Genomic DNA, 18,898 nt, shown 5'->3' on the forward strand with positions numbered 1-18,898 from the left:
TAAGTAATAAATTCCCAAATAAGTTCCTCTAAACGGCACCTTTATCGGGGGTTAACAAATATTGATGAATCTGTGTCTAATCAAGACATTTTGAGTGATTTTATGCTTACAACTGGGCAGCTTTTTTGTCCATCTGAAAAATATCTACATAATCTCCAGACTTTTTTTTTTTTTTTACATTTAAATAACAAACACAAACTTCAGACTACTGCAAAAGTGCATAAATCACACAGTCACAAACACATGCTTGTTAGGTCAGGGCATGTGAAGAGTCATCTCATGTCTATGCATGTGAAAGCAGTAAAGAGCCTAATTGCCTTGATCCGGTTGTCGACTTAATCGGGAGCCTTGTGGGCCCTCGCTGTGTGCCGGGCCTCCTTGACGCAAAGTCAAAAGACGACAAGCCACATTTTCTCACACAAACTCTTTAGCTTTTATTAGTTTTCCCTTTTTTCTAAACACGCAGCCCATATACATACATTTACATGGATTTATATATATATGTATATATTGACAGATTACATTATATAAGTATATATATATTTTTTTTAAATAAAAAAAAAGGTTTAATCATCACAATTTCTACACTGTACAAAGACCGCCAGCGCGTTGTTAAATATACAGATGGTGAACAAACTTCTGACTGGAAATGTGAAGGTTTTCTTTGAGTGGGGGACAAAATATTTAGCTGCCAAATTCATTCATGGTTTATTATTCCTATTAACAAAAATAAATCGTTTTTCATTTCACTTGGCAAGGGAATATCTTGGGTTGCTTGCGACAGGGGGGTTGCATAGTAACCACCATCCCCATCCAAAATCTCTTTGACTGGATCTCATTTGCAGGTGTACCTAATGTTGTGGACGTTATTTTTCTCATTGTCTTGGTTAACTACAGCTCTGTGTTTACTAGAAATATACAACAGATTCCCCGCAAAGAACCAATGAAAAAAAACAATCTTCTTACAAGTCCTTTTATTTCCATATTTGGGCGTGGTGACGATGTCAGTTTTGGCAGGGTGTGAGGTGAGTTGAGAGGTCGCTCAGCTGACAGTAGCTACGCCGCCCTCGTCGCCCCCCTCCTCCACTTTACCGCCTTTGCCCATGGCCTTCATTTTGGCCATAATGTCGGTGAACGTCTCCTTGACCGTCTTCTCCAGGAGCCAGCCCTCGCTCTCGCTCTCCGGGTCTTCGGGGTTGGCCAGAGTGGACAGCGAGCTGTCCACGTATTGCAGGCCCACTGTCACGGCGATCTGTGACAGGGCGGAGAAAATGTAATTCATCGGAATAAATGTTGACGTATTGCTAAATAACATTTTTTTTGCTACACTTCAATCAAAAGTAAGCTTTGCTGCTTGTGTGCAGGATGACCCAAAAATAAATTGAAACAATTTTCATTACATTGAGTGGAGGGACAATATGTTGATAAAAAAAAAACATGTAAAATTTTGATGGGGATCCGATTGATAAATTACTGAATTTAAACACAAATGTTGGTGTTGATCCAAATTGTCTTTTTTCAGCCTGGTGTAGGCATGTTTGGAACTTTTTTTTTTTACAATTTTGGGCAGCTGAACCGAATATCGTACAGTAAACAGTGAATAATATCGCTCTACTTTAACTCCATTATCCATGCCAGAGTTGCTAACTTGCGTAACCATTTTCAAACTGGGTTTCCTTCAAGTGGATCAACTTGCAGGGAGACACCCTCTATCCAGGTTTCTAGAGCAAATTACTGTCTGCTGGATTTAAGGCATTACCTAAAAGTGTCTGCAGCCCAGACAGGAAAAGTCTGGGCTAGTATAAAGTAGCAAAAAACAAAACAAAAAAAACCCAAATATTAACTTTTTATAGGCTCCTTCTACCACAACAAAATACAGAAAATTGAGATAGAGGAGGAATTGTTTAGGATTCGTACTTTTTACGTTTACAGGTGCTATACTATATAAAGGGGGATTTATTTTTAGGTTGTTTAGGGAAGGGAGCTCAGCAAGTGGAAACGAGCAAGAGGAAGAAGGAAGTAGGCGATGGCAATGTCAGATGGGTCAAGTGTTGGTAGCTTGTATTTAGGACAAAGTCCTCCCTATTTCCCCTGAGTACTTCATACAGTGTTCACTTTTTTACGAATATTAAATATACCTGTTTTATATACTTGTTTCACTTTGATGGAGCTTAGAATAATTTGGAATATAAGCCACCTTTATTAGTGTTGTTATAATGAAGGTTTTGTTATTAGTTTTGTGATACCTTCACACATATACACGTGTGTAGCTCTTTTGAAATTAATTTTGTAAATACTTTGTGATATCTTTTAACGTTTTACATTTATAAAATGCCAGCAGTATTTTTTTTTCTTAAATAGTCTATATATTTTTTACTGAGTGATATATTTTGTTTTAGATTTGTAATACATTCTTTCTAAAATGCATATTCTGATGTGGAGCATGTTCATTATTTAAATTGGGGGTCCAGACCTTTGACACCCCTCTGTACATAACACTGAGAGTAGTTTCGAATATTTTGTCTGGCATAGTTATGCTATACCCAGTATTGCGATTGGTGAGTGTAATTTCGGGCACGCTGGTCTTCAATGTGTCCCCTGACCTCTAGCATGGTGACCAGCAGCACCAAGACCCCGATGGTCGTCATCATGCCACCATAGTAGGAGAGCAGGGCATCGCGGCAGCCGCTCTTCCACACGTTGAGGTCCTCGGTGTAGTGGTCGTAGCTGTAGTGAGCCGAGTTGTTGGTCATTTGCTGCTGGATGCACGGCCTCGGCGATCCTGGGTTGCAACAGCTGAAGGGCACCCCGTCCATCAGGTATTGGCCGTCCACGTTGCTCCCGATGCGGCTAGGAAAAGAATATTACAGGTTTACTATATAGTGGTAAGACTAATAGCATAATTGTGGGACCTTGATGTTGGTATTCAAGGTAATGGTCATTTGTAACAGTTGAATTTAGTCTACTGGACTCTTCTTGTTCTATAAAAACACTCAAATTTGATTTATGTAACCATGCAAATGTAAAAGGAAGTCACCAACAACACCAATATTATAGCTTTGTAAACTGGTTAGTTGGGAAAGAACTGAAAAAATACATAAAGCATTAAAAAAAAAAAGTCAAAAATATAAAAAAGTGAAATATATTTTGAAAAACTATCTCTGTTTTTAAAAGAAATCTAAATCAATTTGAATTAAAAAAAAAAACACGTGAGATCATTTATGACCTGTATTATACGTTTAAAAACATGCAAAGTAAAAAATTCTAAAATGCAATTATATTCGCGTTAAAAATATAATTTACGTTAATAAATGTTTTTGAATTATATTAATATTTTAATCGGATTAAAATGTTTGAAACGTTTACATTAAAACCCTCATTTTCAAAAGGTTTTGTTATTGATTATTCATTTTAAGCACTGTGCACTTCTGAACCACAACAATTGCGCACAGTCAGCTATAGGAACATCCTCACTTAACCCCAATAGAGTTGAGCGTCAATAGTACATTGTAAAGTCCAAGGAACTATTCCGCCGACAGTTGACTGACATTTGTGGGTCAGCGTCGGAAACACTTAATCCAGAATCAAACCGAGTAAACCTCTTTGATGGCGCAGGAAACACAACATTTGGGTCAGTGCGCAAAACCACAACCGTTTTGGGGCCTGAAAAGAATCCATCAAAACCTTCAAATATGTCATGAAAAAGATTTGGTCTTAAGCATGACAAAATGTCAACACAGTGACTTTCCCTTTTGGATAAAACTGCAACGCTGTAAAATGTTTGCAAATTAGCTTTCAGAGAATCCGGCGGGTCTGATTGGACAGGACACTGATGCTTGAAGCGCTAATCCTGGCGATTTACCAGTCACGGTGGGAACATACACAAGAACTGGCAAAACATTAATTCCACACCTGTGACAAATGTTCAGTTTTTTATTATTATAATTTTGCACTTCCTCCTCTGGTTAGACACTGTTTCCAAAGTCCAAAATAATCCAAATATATACTGATAATAAAATATATATAATGAGGCCAATAAATAAAGTTATACCCATTGTATATGCAGTTCTAGTTTTAATTAAATTTAAGCATTATTTAATTGATCCGGTCTTGAATTTTGTACGTTACTGGGAGGAAACATTATTTGACCTGTCCTTTAAATCTCTCCTGTGCTCGTTTGACCCCTCTTATCGGTTTCTGCACTTAATCCCCCCTGACCACCCTCTCACATATTACCCTGGCAAAACTGCCTAGTAACCTCCATCCATTTTCTCATTTGCCGTCACCATTTCTGTCACGCTAATCCTCAAAAGGGCAGGGGAGAATAACATACATGCCCTGACCTACCCTCACCCCGAATCCACTTACATTGAACTCAGCTTCACAGAACCGTCACTTCCATATCTCAGATATCGCCCCAGATCAAATAACCTGTGTTATTTCTATATTAGATTTACTGACACACAATTAGAACCTCAATTCTAATATTTGTTTCATTAAATTGTATCCATTTATCACCAATAGTCTGCTCTTTTTGTTTCATAGCATTTCTATGAGCTGCACTATGTTCTTTTCTTTTTTTTAATTTTATTTTTTGCCCAATCAGACTGCAGTCTCCGTGTTACCATGTCAGTGTAATTTGCCCAGGGCCTTCAGAAACAGTAGTGCTGGGTGATGTATCTTCAATTATTTTAGCACAAATTAGGGACTGTTTCTTTGGCCTGTCAAATTCCAAATCATCCTTTCATTTTTTCACCCTCTGATCGTCAGAGCAAACCAAGTCTGTAATACATTTAACAAGTATCTCATCCTATAGTTTTTAATTCATTTTGTATTGACCTGTTTCTATTATTGTGACGTGATAGTGTCAGAATCAAGAGGTGGATTAAGTCAGGTAGATCCTTACTGAAGGCCCAGGGATCAAATGACGCATCAAATTCCTAGGAATATTCCACTTACTCTTTGACCTCCTTGGAGCTGAAGTCCAGGTAGCGGTTGCTGACCCATTGGATCTCGAACCAGTCCCGGTAGTTGTCGTTGCCACAGCAGCGGAATTCCATCTGCATCAGGTCCAGCGTCCGCTTCATATAGCAGCGTCCCGGTGTGTCTGTGTCTTTGTAGAAGCGCATTCCGTTGCGCAGGCCCTCTGCTAGCGTGAACTGCAGCGGGATACGCATGACGAAGCACAGCAGGGCCGTGAACACCAGGAGAGCATTGAAGACCACGCACCCCACTAAAAAGGTCTTGAGCATGGGCTTCCACTTGACAAATTTGGTGGGATCCAAGGAGTCGTAGCAGACCTTGCCACCAAAAGCGTTGATGCCGCACGCCAGCAGGCCCATCAAGATGAGAAGGTTGGGCAGAAAGTGGCTCTCGTTGTTGTCCATCAGCTCCGAGCGCTTCCGCAGCTCAATTTTGAAGAAAAGGCCCATGCTGAAGACCAGCACACCGGCCATGACGGCAAACCAGAAGAGGAACCACACGCTCTGGGCGAGCTTCACTCGCTTTTTCAGATCAAACTTGACCTTCATCAACGCCATTTTCAACCAGATATGTCCTTTAACGTCCGAGGAGAACTTCTATGGTCTTCTTTAATAACCAAGTCACGGTTTGAACTACGACAGTCTCCTTTGGTGCTTCAGTAATCCATCAGAGACCATTCCCACTGTACCCTTGTGGAACCCAAGTCTTGTCATTCATTCAAAGCCACCTCCATTGTGCCCCAAAAACGACGCCTTGACTTTGCTTGGATTTCACCTGGAGGATTTCTGCAAAGGATCCTCATGACTAAACTCACCAAGATGCAGTACGTCATGCTAAGCTCCTGTAAGCGGCCTGATCCAATTTGCGAGGGAAAAAATCCCCCCGCACAAGATGAGCCCGATTTGAAGCCACAGCCCCGGGGGCCTTAATTGGTTTGAGTGATCACGCGGTCGCCTTGGTTACCTTCATGATGGGATCTCCAAAGATGAGCTGCATGGAAACGCGACTATTCAGGGAGTCGTTCACAGTTGTGGGTCTGCAGGTTCAAGACAAGGATGGCTTAACTGCTGGAGGCCACTAAGACATCGTCAGTGCTCACACAAACAATACACCCAATAATATGCCCGTGGACTTGCTGGACACTTGCGCAATCTAGTGGCACCAAATACAAAAGTTTCGTCCAAAAAATAAAACAAAAAAACTCGTGTATAAAGTTCGCTCTCTCATTTTCTTTTATTTTTATTTGTTTTAATACAGCACAGCAGAAAAAAAATCTTAGTTCTCATCTCATGTTTGTGCGGTTGTGCTTTGTTTATCCTTAAATTGAATCATGAATGCAATTACAATATTGTTTTCTGTGCACTAATCAGAAAAGTTCATGTTTTGCTTTCATGTGATATTTCAGAATTGATCTAAAAAAAAGAATTGAAGTTCACTTTTAAATATTATAATGCATTCAAAGTTCATCCTAAAAAAAAGCTCAATGGTACCAACATCTTTTGAGCTGTGTATTTTATAATATGTAATGGTAATTTGGGTGTCAAAACAGTCCTCAAGTCGAAGATGCCTTGTTGTTAAGCCCTTAAAATGAGCTTGGGTTAAAATTAGACTCCCACAAAATTACATGTTAATATAAAACTACTGAATAAATAAAATTTGCATGTGGAGGCAGTACAGCAAAAAAAAAAAAAAAAAAAAAGTAAATCCCATATTTAAAATAAACTACTGGAAAACCTTTATGATGCATATTGAAATAAGATAATTATAAACTCCCCAATAGGTACAGAATATGAAATTAGTGCATCTCAGAAATCCCTCTGGATTTAGTGTTTCATAGACACTTTAAAAATGAAACCATGACAATTCCCTTATATACTTATATGTGTTAAGCCTACTGTCACATTTAAAAATAATACTACAGTTAAACTCCCAGAATAATTGAGATAAGTCTTCTCACACTAAAGTAACCTTTAATCATACAAGCATTATTACAGGTTACTCATTTCAACACATTCTATCATTTTAGAGGTACAAGATTAAGGGCAAAATTTGGCATTTTAAAGCACCAAAGGGGTCCCTAGGTGTCCCACGTGGTCTTCCGCTCTGTTTCGGGAATAACTGTCCAATTGGGTGACGGCGTCCCAGCGGCGAGCCAGTTAAAGTCGTCCACCCGCTCCCAGTTGTTCTGAGTTGGGTCTAGGCCAGCAGTGTGAAAGTCCTCATCCAGGTTGGGGTACGACCAGGAATATGGTGCAAAGCTGACGTCGTGACAGTCCTCCACGATAGCACGGCTGGTGACGTGCAGGTAGATGCAGGTGTCCTTGGTGTTGTGGGTGCGCATCTGCTGGCAGGCCAGAGCAAGGGTGCTGCTCTCACAGTGGTCCACAAACACAGAGGTGGACACAGGCCCGCACAGGATCTCACAACGGTCGATATGCTTCAGATGCAGAGTGTTTGGCGCGCCATACAGACGCACCTTGCAGTTGGACAGATGGGACAAAAGGACGTCCTCTTTCTGGATCTCCTCAGCGGTCTTCACCAGGACCATGTCGCTCATGTTAGATAAGCCGCAACGTACACCGGCAGGATCTCCATCCACCTGTTCGGCGTTGTGAGGTGCAGGTGGAGGGACGACGGAGTCCTCTACCTTGGATGATGACGCCTTAGTTCGACCCCGGAAGCCGAATTTCTTTTTGGGCTTGGCCTGCTCCCTTGTCTCGTTGAGACACGTCTGCAGCTTCCGTAGGGCGTTCTGGGCTTTACGCTGATCGTAGGCTGTGAGAAACATAATGCTGTCGTTGAGGAACTTTTGCAACTGTGCCGTTTTGCTCGTAGCATCCTCCAGCCTTTGCTCCACCACATTTGGATCGGCTCCCAAGCAGCCGCACAGCAGCTCCTCCACGGCAGCCTGCTCACCATTGAAGGTGCTAAAGAAGTAGTCGACGTTTTCTTTGGGGACCGAATGGTAATCTTTTGCTTCTTTCCGTCGCTCCGCGTCCTCTAGCCTCGTTTTGTGGCGCTTCTGTAGTCGTTCCTTCATTTTAAGTGCTCCGTTACTGCTCTCCGGCTCACCCGCCTGAACCACACCCGCCGCTTCCATTTTGTTGCCTTGTGATGACGTTTCTTCTTCGTTCTATTATTGGCAGATTGCAAGCAACGCGTAGGTGCATACCGCCACCTAAGTTTACAATGGTGTTGCTGCAACAGCGATTCTTCTTCGCTGTCGTTTGTTTTTACGGCGTCATGCGCCACCTGCTCAAGATGGCGGCACTACAACGTAAACAGTGAACGTAAACCGTTTACTTTTGGCATTATGCGTTCGTGTTTTCTTTCTTTTTTCATTTATATTCTATCAAACAACAGAAAGTGTTATTGGTTTGTTCAATCATTCAAGGAATTGATAAGCATACCGTGACCTGTCGCAAGTGAAGATAAGTGCAGGCGTGGTGCTCAAGAACAAACACGACCAAACAGAAACGTAAAAGGCAACAGGCTACTGTTGTCTTTTACGTTTCTGTTTGGTTTTATTACACGTGCATGACATGTTTTGAGTTTAAAGACTGATTATAGAACTTTAAAGTTTTGAAAGTGAATAGGTAGTTCAGAGTGGAGTAAAATGACATGACTCACGAAAACAATTGGTGTATGGTTTTATAACGTAAGCTATTACTGTGTCGTGTTTTTAAATTAAAAATAAAGATTGATTTAAAACATTGCAAGCATTGTTGGCATTTATTTGGGAGGCTGTAGTGGATTGTCATTTTCATTATATGTGAGAAAATAGGTGGGGTATTGTGTGTAATCGTACAAAGCAACGAAATCAAAAGTCGTATCTCAAGGCATTACTGTATAAAACTTGGGAGAGCCAAGCATTTTATGAGGTGATACTTTGTGTAAAAAATGGGAACGCTCTAGCTCAATGTAAGTTTGTGTGCACATTTTCAAGTCAAGCTTTGGGATAGCAGAGTTTGTGTGCACATTTTCAAATGAGCATTTAAATAAACAATTTTATATGTGAAACTTTATTTCGTCCTGTGTATGAAAGATGAGCAATAGTCCCAGGTAAATTGCCACACCTTTATATAGTCAGTTGTCGTGAGTGACGTCACACACCAGAGGCCCGCCCTCTACTGTTGGAAAAAGTTCATTGCCATCTTTACGGCGTGCCATTCTAATCGCGTGCTCTAATTTATATTTTTCGTTAATAACCTCCCCCATCATGTCAACTTTTATTATGGCACAAGCAGAATTGTCGTACGGGAGGGAGGGGGGCCCCGCCGGTGCTGCTGTGCCCTCCTTGAACTTGCTCTTCCAGCGGCGCGCTCGCTAGCCCCCACAGCCCGTGCAGCCATGGCGAGGAAACCCCGTTGACAAGGCACTGCTTTTTCATGACGGTGAGTTCCCCCTTTGAGTGTATTATCATTTTGGGATAAAAATTGCAAGGGAAAAAACACACACGGCCTCCTTCCCTCTTCCTCCTTCGGGGAGGGTTAGGGAGACAACTTTGAAAATGGAGCCGAGGCAGCACAGTGTGGGGAGACAGGAGTGAGGCGAAATAACACGAGTGGTGGGAGAGAGGGAGAAGAAGGAGGAGGAGGAGAAGGAGGGGGCGAGCGAATTAAAAGTTGGCCAAATGGAGATATTGGGTTTCAAGTGGAGTGGAGAAGGGAGTAAAGAAAAAAGGCTTTACCTCCGCGACTCTTTACGTTATGCTAATCGGGATAAATATTTATATATTCGCCTTTTTTCCGCCTAATTGCGCTTTCCAAAGGGGAGGGTGTCGACGACACATCGGCAGGCTAGCTAAGCGAAAAGCCGAGCGTTTGGCCGTTTAAAATGTCTTCGCAGCGAACGAGGCAGAGTAGGACGAGGACCGGGTTCGAGAGAGGGTGCACCCGCTCGGCACGGCTTTGGCTTCGGAGAAAATGTGACGTTTTGCGCCGCTCGGGACGAGTGAAAAAGCCTTGGCCAAAACGCGTCAAGGGCGAACACGTCGACTGGCCCCCCGGACTGCGATTATGTCTATTCGGGGCTATTTTTGGAAATAAAAGCCCACACGCTGCACATTTAGCCGAGTTTCTAGACCACTTTACGCGATTTTTTTCTTATTCGCCTGGGACAACATGGCCTACGATCTAGGACAAATGTGAAGGGCAAATCGAGCACAATAATCACACCGAACCTGGATTTGTAGTCGCTTCTGGTTTCGAACGGCGATGTATTTTATTATTAACATTTGTAGTTTGGTTTGTATGTTGTTTTATTAAGGCCGTTCCACACTTTAGTTCATTCGCTACGACGCCATTTCACACCATTGTTCTTTGGCCACGACGCCATTTCACACTCATTCGGTTTTAAGTTAGCTTTTATATGTTAAATCAAAAAATAAATGAGTGCATTTAAGAAGCATGGTGCGGTCGGTGTGGGTTATTTCTTCGGTTTGTTTTCGTTGTGATGTGACAATAGTAGCTTCTAAACAATTTGTAGCCCCCATTTGCTCCAGCGGCGATCAAAGAATGGTTTGCGTTCATATTTTGGCTTTCGCGTTTTATTATGCACCGAAAACTGCTTTTAACACAATATTTTGCAGCTCCACTATTGATCTGAACAGTTCCAGGACGAGAGGGCGACGCACTGCATAAAGAACGACAGTTCGGCTTCCACAGCAGCCATTTTGTCAGTTTAGCATAAGTGTCACTTAAACATTACTCACTGTATGGAAAGTAATCATTTCATTCTAGCGCTGAAAAAAAATATCCAAGTTGCTCCTGAAAGACATACACGAGAATTCCAGAAATGAATGTTCATACCCCTTATGTAATTGTCTTCAATAAGTAGACTTCTTTGTCCCTTTTATTCTTTGCCAAACAACACTATTGATGGCTAAAATAAAGCCAACAATCAATAATGTCTGCCCTTTGAGGGTATTTTGAGCTTTGTGTGGTTACTTCCACACAAATGCACTTTTTCACCATGAGGTGATGGGTGGGAGTAATGCATCACAGTAGCCATGTTGTCAGAAGGAAGGCCACACTGCTCTCCCATGGTGATGAATTGAATTGTCTTTATTTCTCACATACTGTGTGTCTGCTTTTGACTTCACTGTCATTTCGTCACCCCCTCCCTGCAGCCCATCCTGTCAATGGAAACGTAGGGTGTTTCCTGACTGAATCCATGCAACTGGGCGCTAATAAGTGTCTGGGCCAAAGTAATGAATACCCACAGACAAGTTGGACACAATATTAGGTACCCTTCCACCCCGCTCTATTAAATTTATTCATCTTGGGCCAAAGTCACTATAGGGGTTTCTAAGGACACTTTAAATAGGGATAAACGGCCCTTTGCCTTTGCAGACGATGACAAAGCATGTTTTACTCAGAAGTACTGATTTGAGTAAAAAAACAATGTATATAATATATATATATAGTGACAGACAGTGTTTATAGAAGTATAAACTAATTAACAATACTTTTACTCAATGAAACAGCAATGTGTTTTAAGTATTCAAATGAGCAGTGATTGTATGCCAATAAAAAAAAAATTAAAGAAACTTTCACTACTCACTGATTATTCATTGTTTTTAGGTGTCATGGATGATGAGGACGATCGCCATCTTCTGGATATTTTAGGGTAAAATGAAAACATTCGCGTTAGATGATTGCATTTTTAAGAGTAACAAAACATAAATGTGACATTTTTTTTACCACTGTCCACTCACCTTTGAAGTACTTTTTTTTTCAGAGATGTGGATGCATTGAATGACTACCTACATGGCAACAACAGCAAGTCCGTGAGTGGCACCTAAAAAAAAGATTTACAGACACATCTGTGTGGCATGTTTACATGAACCTTTCAACTTTTGATGTCGGCGTTAGCATGTGTTCTCCCTTATACAGATTGAAGAGGACGATGTAGCAAATGCTGCGTACGGCTCAGATCCGTCTTTCTTCTCTGGTGACGCTGTGAGTATGCGAGTCATTGTTTGAATGTTCAGTTCAAAGGAAACTATTGTTTTCACTGCGATGGAATGTGGACATATAGTTACTTTTAATCACTTTTGTACCATTGACTTGTATGGCTAACCTATAGTAAATCAGGGAAGTATTCAAATGTTTTACATTATTCATGAAAACATCTACAATTAAGTCATTTACAGAAAGCATGTTTTAAGATTTTTCCAAAATGCCTCGTTTTAGGCAAATGCCAAAGATGGCTCCTCCACAATGGCAGAGTTTGTTGGGGATCCAGCTGGCGATGGCCTCCAGCTCTCTAGCAGCCTCTCATTCATCGAGGACCAACTGGGGGCCGGTAGCCCCCCGGGAGGCGACGTGGACCTCGGTGAGGACCAGCCCTTCGACATCCTCCAGAAATCCCTGCTGGAGGCCGACATCACGGAGCAGACGCTGGCACAAGAGGCCCTGCTGGACACGCAGCCGGCGCCCACCCTTGTGCAGGCCCCTGTGCCCTTCTCATCCCAGCTGGTCTCTGGGGGCTACGGAGGGGGTGTGGTTACCCCGGCGGCGGCACCGTTACCCGCCGGACAGTTCCTTCAAGGCGTGTCTCCACTGCCTAACGGTTCCACGCAGCACATCCAGGTGCTGGGCTCATTCGGGGCGGGAAGCGGAGTCATGACCCTGAGTGGTCTGGAAAGAACTCCTCAGATTGTGTTGAGGTCAGCGGGCCCCATCGCTGCTACGGGATCTCCGGCTCCGGGCGGGCAAGTGTATGCTCCTGCGCAGGGGCATCTTGGCCAGGTGGGCTTCAAGAACATTCCCCTTCAAAATGTCATCATTCAGAGAGGTCCAGGAGGGACCCAGACTCTTGTTAAACCGATCCAGCCTAAACCGCATCAAGCTGGAGCTCAGACTGTTTTCAGTTTACAGCCTGCAGTCTCCTCAATGGCAAATGTAGCTAACAGTGCTACCCCACAGTACGCCGCCAACGGCGCCATGGTAGTGGATCAGCAGCAGGCACAAACTAACATCCAAGCAGGACAGTTCTTGCTGCCCACGTCTTTGGCCGTCCACAAGGCCCCGCCGGTTGAACCCGTTGCCCAGATTACCTCCCACAACACGGTGCAGATTGTCGCCGGGCAAAAATTTACGACGCAAGCAGGCGGACAACTCGTTGTGAATCAGGGAGTGGCGAGTGGTGGGGCGACACAAACGTGGAAGAGTGCTGCGCCCGCGCCATGCGCTCCAAGCCGGCTGGCGCTGGTCAGTCAGGGGCAGGTCTCGGGTAGCCCCGTGCAGCGCCTCCTAGTGACCCAAACGGCCAACTGTACGTCGTTGTCCCCTTTACCTAACGCAGTGACGCAGGTACAAGAACACAGACAGGTGAGATTAGACATTACTTTTTTTGGGCTATATCTCGAATCACTATGTACTGTGAAGTGTATTATATTTTAAGTTTGCTTTTTTTCAATGTGTAATCCCACAGTGCATTTAATCTTCCTAATATTTTTACTGATTACTGCACCATAATTTATAGTCCACTACCTAAAACTCCCAATATGATGAATAGGAAATTATTCCTAACACGGCCAGAGTCACTGGTCTGGCCTGACAAATCACTTCCTTACTTCCCAGAATGCCTCTGGAGCTGCTGTCAAACAAGTGCAGCTCAGTGCACAAAAGAGGCCCGCCCCCGCACCGCAGACCAAAGGAGGAATGTGAGTTCAACAGATACACTATGTCACACATCTGAAGTAATTTATTTATTTTTGACACCTCATACAATAAACAACTAGAAATATTCCATAGCCAAAAATGTTCACTGCCCACTTCCATAGGTCCATCTTGAAATAGATGCAATTGCCAGTCTGCTATGCCAACTTCTGCCATGCACAATACTATAGAAACGGCACACTTAATAGTGATCAAGTATTTTTATGTTTTTTTTAAGGATTTTACAGCAGCTAAGGGAGCATCATGCGCTTGTGGACATGCCCGACCGGCGACATTTTACATCGTTCACAGACACCCTGCAACGGCTCCTGCCCTTTCACGTGTTCCAAGGCACGCCACCCAGCCAGGAGGAATTCTTGCAGGGTACATTTTTTCTGCTGTTTTGGTTTTTAAAACAGCAATTTAATGCTAATATGAGTTTTACCGTTAATTTGCGTGTTTAACAGTGGATGAGGAGTTTGAGTCATTTGCGACGCATGTGTTGATGAGGACCCAGGCCATGATCAGTAAATACAGACGACTGCTGTTGGCTGAATCTGAGGTATTAATCCAAACTTTATCTATAGGGTGCATTTGTATAGAGATTACAATACAAAGTGCTTCACGTTAGGTTTTTAAACATAAAACATATCATTGTCATGTTTGGCCACTATTAAAAACTTCTGACAAGTAGTACTCTTTGCGGGCAGCATTCCAGTCCTTCGTCAGAGATGGTGATGATCGACAGGACCTTCAACCAAGAGGAGCGAAGCTGCCTGACCCAAGACAAGCGCATGCTACTCGTAGATCCAGGTACCAATCATCTCATTTCACATGTTTTGAGCCAATTTAAGGTCTCACTCTCCGATTTTTTTCATCAGATGCTTTCTTGGAGGACTTCTGCTGCGGGCTGAAGTCTAAACGTTTGCAAGATCCCATCCCGTCTCCGCCAGCATCCTCCGACACGGACTGCGAGGAGCCGGAATACAGGACAGACTTTCAGCCTGACTTCGGCAATCGAGGAGTAGGCAGCGACGAGAAACTTAAAGCTTCACACGCGGACAATAAGAACGTGCTGGAACTAAAGAGATCCCAGCAGCAACACTTGGGGCAGGAAGGTAATCACTCGTCTTTTGCAGTAGCTGCAGGGGGGCACATGAACCACCAGGCGGCCTCGCCCCCACACCTGGACACGGACTCTGCTCTGGAGGCTGCCGTCAACAGCATCCTGGAATGTTAACAAACCACATAGTTTGGTCTAGTTCTTTTGTGGACTTTGTTCTGCTCTTTATGTAGCACTACTTTTGTTTTATTTCGGAAGATAGGGGGTCCTCGGTTTACGACGGGCAATAAAATAATCTATTAATAAAGTCGGAATTCAAATAACGCCACTTTCAGGCCAAAAATATCAAAGAATCCAATCAAACCCATGAAGTATGATAGGAACAGACTTCCGCACTGCACAATAATGCACCATTTGGAACTTTATTTTCCTAAAGTCAATAGTCTTTTGAAAAATACACCATCAATATAAAACTCCGATTGATGAACTTGAAGTATGGCGCTAACTGAGTGTGCCTTATTGTGCCGCATGACGCTGTATTCTTATGCCGCTATGCAAAACTTGTTCATCACGCACCATTCAGAACCTAACAATGCCATAATTACGGAATCTTTTTGTGTGAAAACACTTTTAGGCCAGACTTCTATAGTTCCATAAATGTAACAATTGGTGAGCAACCCATGACCGCGTACATCTTAAACCGAGGACCCGCCGCACTGACGACAGGCACTTCTTCGAATCGCCCACCATACTGTGGGAAATGTGTGCAATTTAAAGGATCCATAGTTGTTTTTTTAACTGCCAGTTTGCTCGCTTCGGCAACTTCGTGCCTCCTCCTCGGCTTTTACGAGGAAGGGTTTACATGAAGAATCCTACATTTCCTCCATGAATTGCACTAAAAGCCGGTTTCGTCGGACTTGCACACAAGCATCATGTAAGCCGCTCGCTTTTATTTGGCATTTTTCCCCTTTCTTTTGTACCTTAAAGGTACGCGAGCCCCTACACGTCAAACACGCAAGAAAATTCGCCTATCATTTCAATGTGTTTGCATTAGAGGGGAGATTAATCCTCAGATTGAGGAAGTTACTTAGTTCATACTTTTTTTTATCAATTTTTATTTACTTTGGTTTTAAACAGGAGGGTTCATTGATTGTATGCTTTGTCTTGTCTTTTATTTTCTTCTAAGCAGCGCAACCAAAAAGAAAAAAAAACAAAACATCTTTTGTTGATTGGACAAAAACATTTTGTTGTTACATTTTGGAATTCAAGCCTGAATGACTCAGACTGAAGAGATTCTATCCAGTCCATTTCTGCCAAAGTTTAAACCTGCTCGTGAGCTTCAACAGCAGCAGACTGAATGCCTTTTGCGCGTGTGTGTTTCATAGCTCTGAGGTTCAGGTTTGAAGCTTGAGTTCGCATGTTTTCCATGGCAAAATCCACTTCTTGCCATGATCTAAAAACATTCTTGTGAATGGTCGTCTATGTGCCCTGTGATTGGCTGGTGTCCAGTCCAGGGTGTAGCCCGCTTTTGCTCTTAGCTTATCCACGATCCCTAAGAGGACAGGCGCTATAGAAAATGCTAGACATTGCTGAGCATTTGACACTTTTTTTTTTTTTAACCCAATGTCGCCATTTTCTCATCAATATACGGGCCCAGGCTTTCAATCCGTACTGTCAGACTTGATCTGTATAGTTTGTTGTTTTGTATAACCACAAAAATATTTATAATTTTTGTATAGAAGGATAAAAGAATGTTTAAAAAAAAAGAAATTAGAAATTATTTTGTATTATGTTGTCGTCAGTTGTTCATTGTTATGTTGCCCACAGCAACAATAAATTCGTTTTGAATACAAACATGACGGTGAGTCTCCATTGGTATTCTGGTCAAGCGTATCATGACATCTGGGTGAGAGTGGAAGAAACTTTTTTTTTAAGGGAGGGGCAAAAAAGCACTCTAGACACGCCTGTATATTTGCGCCGTTGCTACATCTGGGCCAAAAGATTTTATCCCTCTAAAAAATGTGCCTGTTCCTTTTAATCCTCTTACAAAGCTAGAACACGTGGTGTAACAGTCTAATGTTTGAGCGCACGACTCAACAGCGACACCCAGCGGAAAACGGGTATTTGATATGAGTGGAATTGCACCAATAACGCTGACATTTTTTCCTCAATGGATTATTTGTAGTCGCTGTTTATTTCTATTATGCACACAGGGATTTTTGCATATACTTCTGGTCTTAATGGTACTTCCTCCAGCGATCATGCTCTAAAAAAAATGAAAATGAAAACAAATTAAAACACTTCGCCATTAAATCTTCACACAGCAAAGACGTGTGCGCTTACTTAGATGAGGGTACGACCAGACGTAGCTGAGCACACAATATCCAGCCAGCAACATGCCGAGGCCACCCACGCCCCCTTTCCTCACGTCGATATACTTCCGGTAGTACCACTGCCATCCTGCAGGGGGCGGACAGTGCCGATTTTAGTTGAACAATGAGGGTTACCTGAATGACTTGGCTGTTGAGTCTGTTAACATTATCTTCACCTCTCTGCATTATTTCAACCGCATCCCCTGGGCAGCGTGGAGTTCTGCAGGCCAACCACTCAGGAAGCTCCCTCAATGTCACCTGACCCAGGCTTCGCTCTGCATGGCAAAAATAAGATTGATGCGATATCGAAACATTTCACAATTAAAGGGCAGCGTCTTTTATTTCAGGCATTTTATAATCTACAAATGAAAACTCAGATGAAGTTATGCAAAAATTGAAACTCTTTGCTACACACTAAATACTAACCTGAAGAGTTGTCTTTCCTGGGTTTCATTGCTGCCACCATGTCTTTAGGTCTGGACTGGAGCTTGGAAAAATGTACAGGCGACATGGAAGTTTGTTCTGTCTGTTGGAAACCAACCTTGGAAGTTTGGAGGTCAGGGAGAAGCGGAGGCATATGCGAGGTTGCTTTGGATCCATACGAATGATCTTTAAGCAGAAGTGCAGACTCTTTTGGTTGTAAAATACTACTTGGACTAGATACACTGAAACCTGTATTGGATTTAGTGTTTTCTAGAGTGGTTTCAATGTGGATGGCAGGCCTGTTTGTCTTAGTCCGGCCTAAAGTGCTTCCGACATGCTGGAGTGTAATCCGGGGAATATCTTTACGAATGGTCCTTATGTCTTGTTCTGGGGATTTGATTGGTGTCTTTTTAGGGGTATTTTGGGGTTTGGGGGACTCTGTGGATTTTGTGGCAGTTTTCAGACTTTGTGGAGCTGAATCTGATCCCGGAGATATGTGGCTGGTCGTTGTCGCCTCCATTGTGACGCCGATGATCTTTTTCTTTGGCTTTGACGATGGTGTCGTTTTTCCACTTTTCACAGGCACTTTTGGAGTCACCTCACCGAGTGCTTGTTTCTTCTTTCCCTTCGTTTTAGGCAAGTGTGCTTGTAGATGTCCGGATTGCGGGGATGCAACAGGCTCAGGGTGGCTTAAAGGGGGCTTGGCTGCCTTGCAAAAGGGCAGGTGGCTCTTTAACCTCTTGTATGACTTCCCACAGAATGGACACACCTCTGTTGGTGGGTGAAACAAACAAAAGGATTTTTTACACACCACGAGTTGATTTGAAATTAATAACTATTGCCCTCAGTCCTATATAATTAAATTACTTTTCTCTCCCGATTACATGCAAAAAGTATATACAGCTTGTATTTTTGGCTAATGTACTATACAGCAGTGGTTCCCAACATGATCTGTCTTGCATATCTCTTGTCATACGAGTAACCCCAGTGATGCACGTATTATGAGTCAATATTAATATAACAATTCTCTGAACAAAGTACCTGTACTTTTCAATATTAGAGTAACGGTTCTGCTTGAAATTGATTCATATTAATGTAAACTATAACGAGCAATTGTTAGTCAATTTAGTAATTCGTTATTATTAATGATAGTAGTATAAAGTTTAGGTCACGTGACGGTCGTTTTCTAAACTTACCGGGGTTCATTTTGCACGTGGTGACGAACAAAAAAATGCAAGAAAATAATTTCATATGATTGAGATTAAAATATTTCTAAACCTGAATTAAACGTGCCATCGTAATTTTTAGATGACAAACTGCAATAACAGATGGTTTATATTCACCGACTATCTTTCACGGTCATGTTGTGCCAGGCGAGTGGAAGAAGGACC

The 18,898-nt window shown here is 42.6% G+C and overlaps 4 protein-coding genes across 9 annotated transcripts; 1 reads left to right on the plus strand and 3 right to left on the minus strand.

The window, feature by feature from the left end:
- Positions 1 to 409: 409 nt before the first annotated feature.
- prph2a (peripherin 2a (retinal degeneration, slow)) lies at positions 410 to 5,858 on the minus strand. The gene is made up of 3 exons (XM_088439060.1): positions 4,960 to 5,858; positions 2,604 to 2,850; positions 410 to 1,252 (listed from the first exon to the last, which is right to left on the minus strand). The coding sequence occupies exons 1-3, from the start codon at positions 5,538 to 5,540 to the stop codon at positions 1,043 to 1,045; spliced, it is 1,038 nt and encodes a 345-aa protein (XP_088295186.1). The 5' UTR covers positions 5,541 to 5,858; the 3' UTR covers positions 410 to 1,042.
- Positions 5,859 to 6,197: 339 nt separating this feature from the next.
- tbcc (tubulin folding cofactor C) lies at positions 6,198 to 8,460 on the minus strand. The gene has a single exon (XM_088439061.1). The coding sequence runs from the start codon at positions 8,081 to 8,083 to the stop codon at positions 7,061 to 7,063; it is 1,023 nt and encodes a 340-aa protein (XP_088295187.1). The 5' UTR covers positions 8,084 to 8,460; the 3' UTR covers positions 6,198 to 7,060.
- A 685-nt stretch (positions 8,461 to 9,145) lies between these two features.
- bicral (BICRA like chromatin remodeling complex associated protein) lies at positions 9,146 to 16,571 on the plus strand. 5 transcript variants are annotated; one of them, XM_088439428.1, is made up of 11 exons: positions 9,146 to 9,377; positions 11,114 to 11,229; positions 11,568 to 11,613; positions 11,725 to 11,773; positions 11,880 to 11,945; positions 12,180 to 13,319; positions 13,572 to 13,654; positions 13,888 to 14,033; positions 14,117 to 14,211; positions 14,360 to 14,462; positions 14,531 to 16,571. In XM_088439428.1, the coding sequence occupies exons 3-11, from the start codon at positions 11,573 to 11,575 to the stop codon at positions 14,887 to 14,889; spliced, it is 2,082 nt and encodes a 693-aa protein (XP_088295554.1). In that variant the 5' UTR covers positions 9,146 to 9,377; positions 11,114 to 11,229; positions 11,568 to 11,572; the 3' UTR covers positions 14,890 to 16,571. The 5 variants fall into 5 exon arrangements, with proteins under 5 accessions (XP_088295554.1, XP_088295552.1, XP_088295553.1 ...); XM_088439427.1 differs by lacking the exon at positions 9,146 to 9,377 and adding an exon at positions 9,511 to 11,029; XM_088439429.1 differs by lacking the exon at positions 9,146 to 9,377 and adding an exon at positions 9,511 to 10,659.
- Positions 13,892 to 18,891, minus strand: LOC148409596 (uncharacterized). Of its 2 annotated transcripts, none has more exons than XM_088439433.1 (5): positions 18,704 to 18,891; positions 17,511 to 18,278; positions 17,261 to 17,359; positions 17,056 to 17,172; positions 13,892 to 14,877 (listed from the first exon to the last, which is right to left on the minus strand). In XM_088439433.1, the coding sequence occupies exons 1-5, from the start codon at positions 18,756 to 18,758 to the stop codon at positions 14,867 to 14,869; spliced, it is 1,050 nt and encodes a 349-aa protein (XP_088295559.1). In that variant the 5' UTR covers positions 18,759 to 18,891; the 3' UTR covers positions 13,892 to 14,866. The 2 variants fall into 2 exon arrangements, with proteins under 2 accessions (XP_088295559.1, XP_088295558.1); XM_088439432.1 differs by lacking the exon at positions 13,892 to 14,877 and adding an exon at positions 16,884 to 16,978.
- Positions 18,892 to 18,898: the final 7 nt, after the last annotated feature.

The sequence above is a fragment of the Hippichthys cyanospilos genome, chromosome 17, assembly GCF_059441005.1.
Source record: "Hippichthys cyanospilos isolate Australia breed blue-spotted pipefish chromosome 17, RoL_Hcya_1.0, whole genome shotgun sequence".
Classification (NCBI taxonomy): domain Eukaryota; kingdom Metazoa; phylum Chordata; class Actinopteri; order Syngnathiformes; family Syngnathidae; genus Hippichthys; species Hippichthys cyanospilos.

Excerpts from the sequence above, each read along its gene's own strand:
- prph2a (XM_088439060.1), bottom strand. The coding sequence starts at position 5,540 with ATGGCGTTGATGAAGGTCAAGTTTGATCTGAAAAAGCGAGTGAAGCTC. Across the intron at positions 2,851-4,959 it reads AGCTCCAAGGAGGTCAAAGA|CCGCATCGGGAGCAACGTGG; the intron begins GTAAGTGGAATA and ends TTCTTTTCCTAG. Across the intron at positions 1,253-2,603 it reads TGCTGGTCACCATGCTAGAG|ATCGCCGTGACAGTGGGCCT; the intron begins GTCAGGGGACAC and ends GCCCTGTCACAG.
- tbcc (XM_088439061.1), bottom strand. The coding sequence starts at position 8,083 with ATGGAAGCGGCGGGTGTGGTTCAGGCGGGTGAGCCGGAGAGCAGTAAC.
- bicral (XM_088439428.1), top strand. The coding sequence starts at position 11,573 with ATGGATGATGAGGACGATCGCCATCTTCTGGATATTTTAGG. Across the intron at positions 11,614-11,724 it reads CATCTTCTGGATATTTTAGG|AGATGTGGATGCATTGAATG; the intron begins GTAAAATGAAAA and ends TTTTTTTTTCAG. Across the intron at positions 14,212-14,359 it reads TGCTGTTGGCTGAATCTGAG|CATTCCAGTCCTTCGTCAGA; the intron begins GTATTAATCCAA and ends CTTTGCGGGCAG.
- LOC148409596 (XM_088439432.1), bottom strand. The coding sequence starts at position 18,758 with ATGAAATTATTTTCTTGCATTTTTTTGTTCGTCACCACGTGCAAAATG. Across the intron at positions 18,279-18,703 it reads CACGTGCAAAATGAACCCCG|AGGTGTGTCCATTCTGTGGG; the intron begins GTAAGTTTAGAA and ends ACCCACCAACAG. Across the intron at positions 16,979-17,055 it reads CTGGTCGTACCCTCATCTAA|AGCATGATCGCTGGAGGAAG; the intron begins GTAAGCGCACAC and ends CATTTTTTTTAG.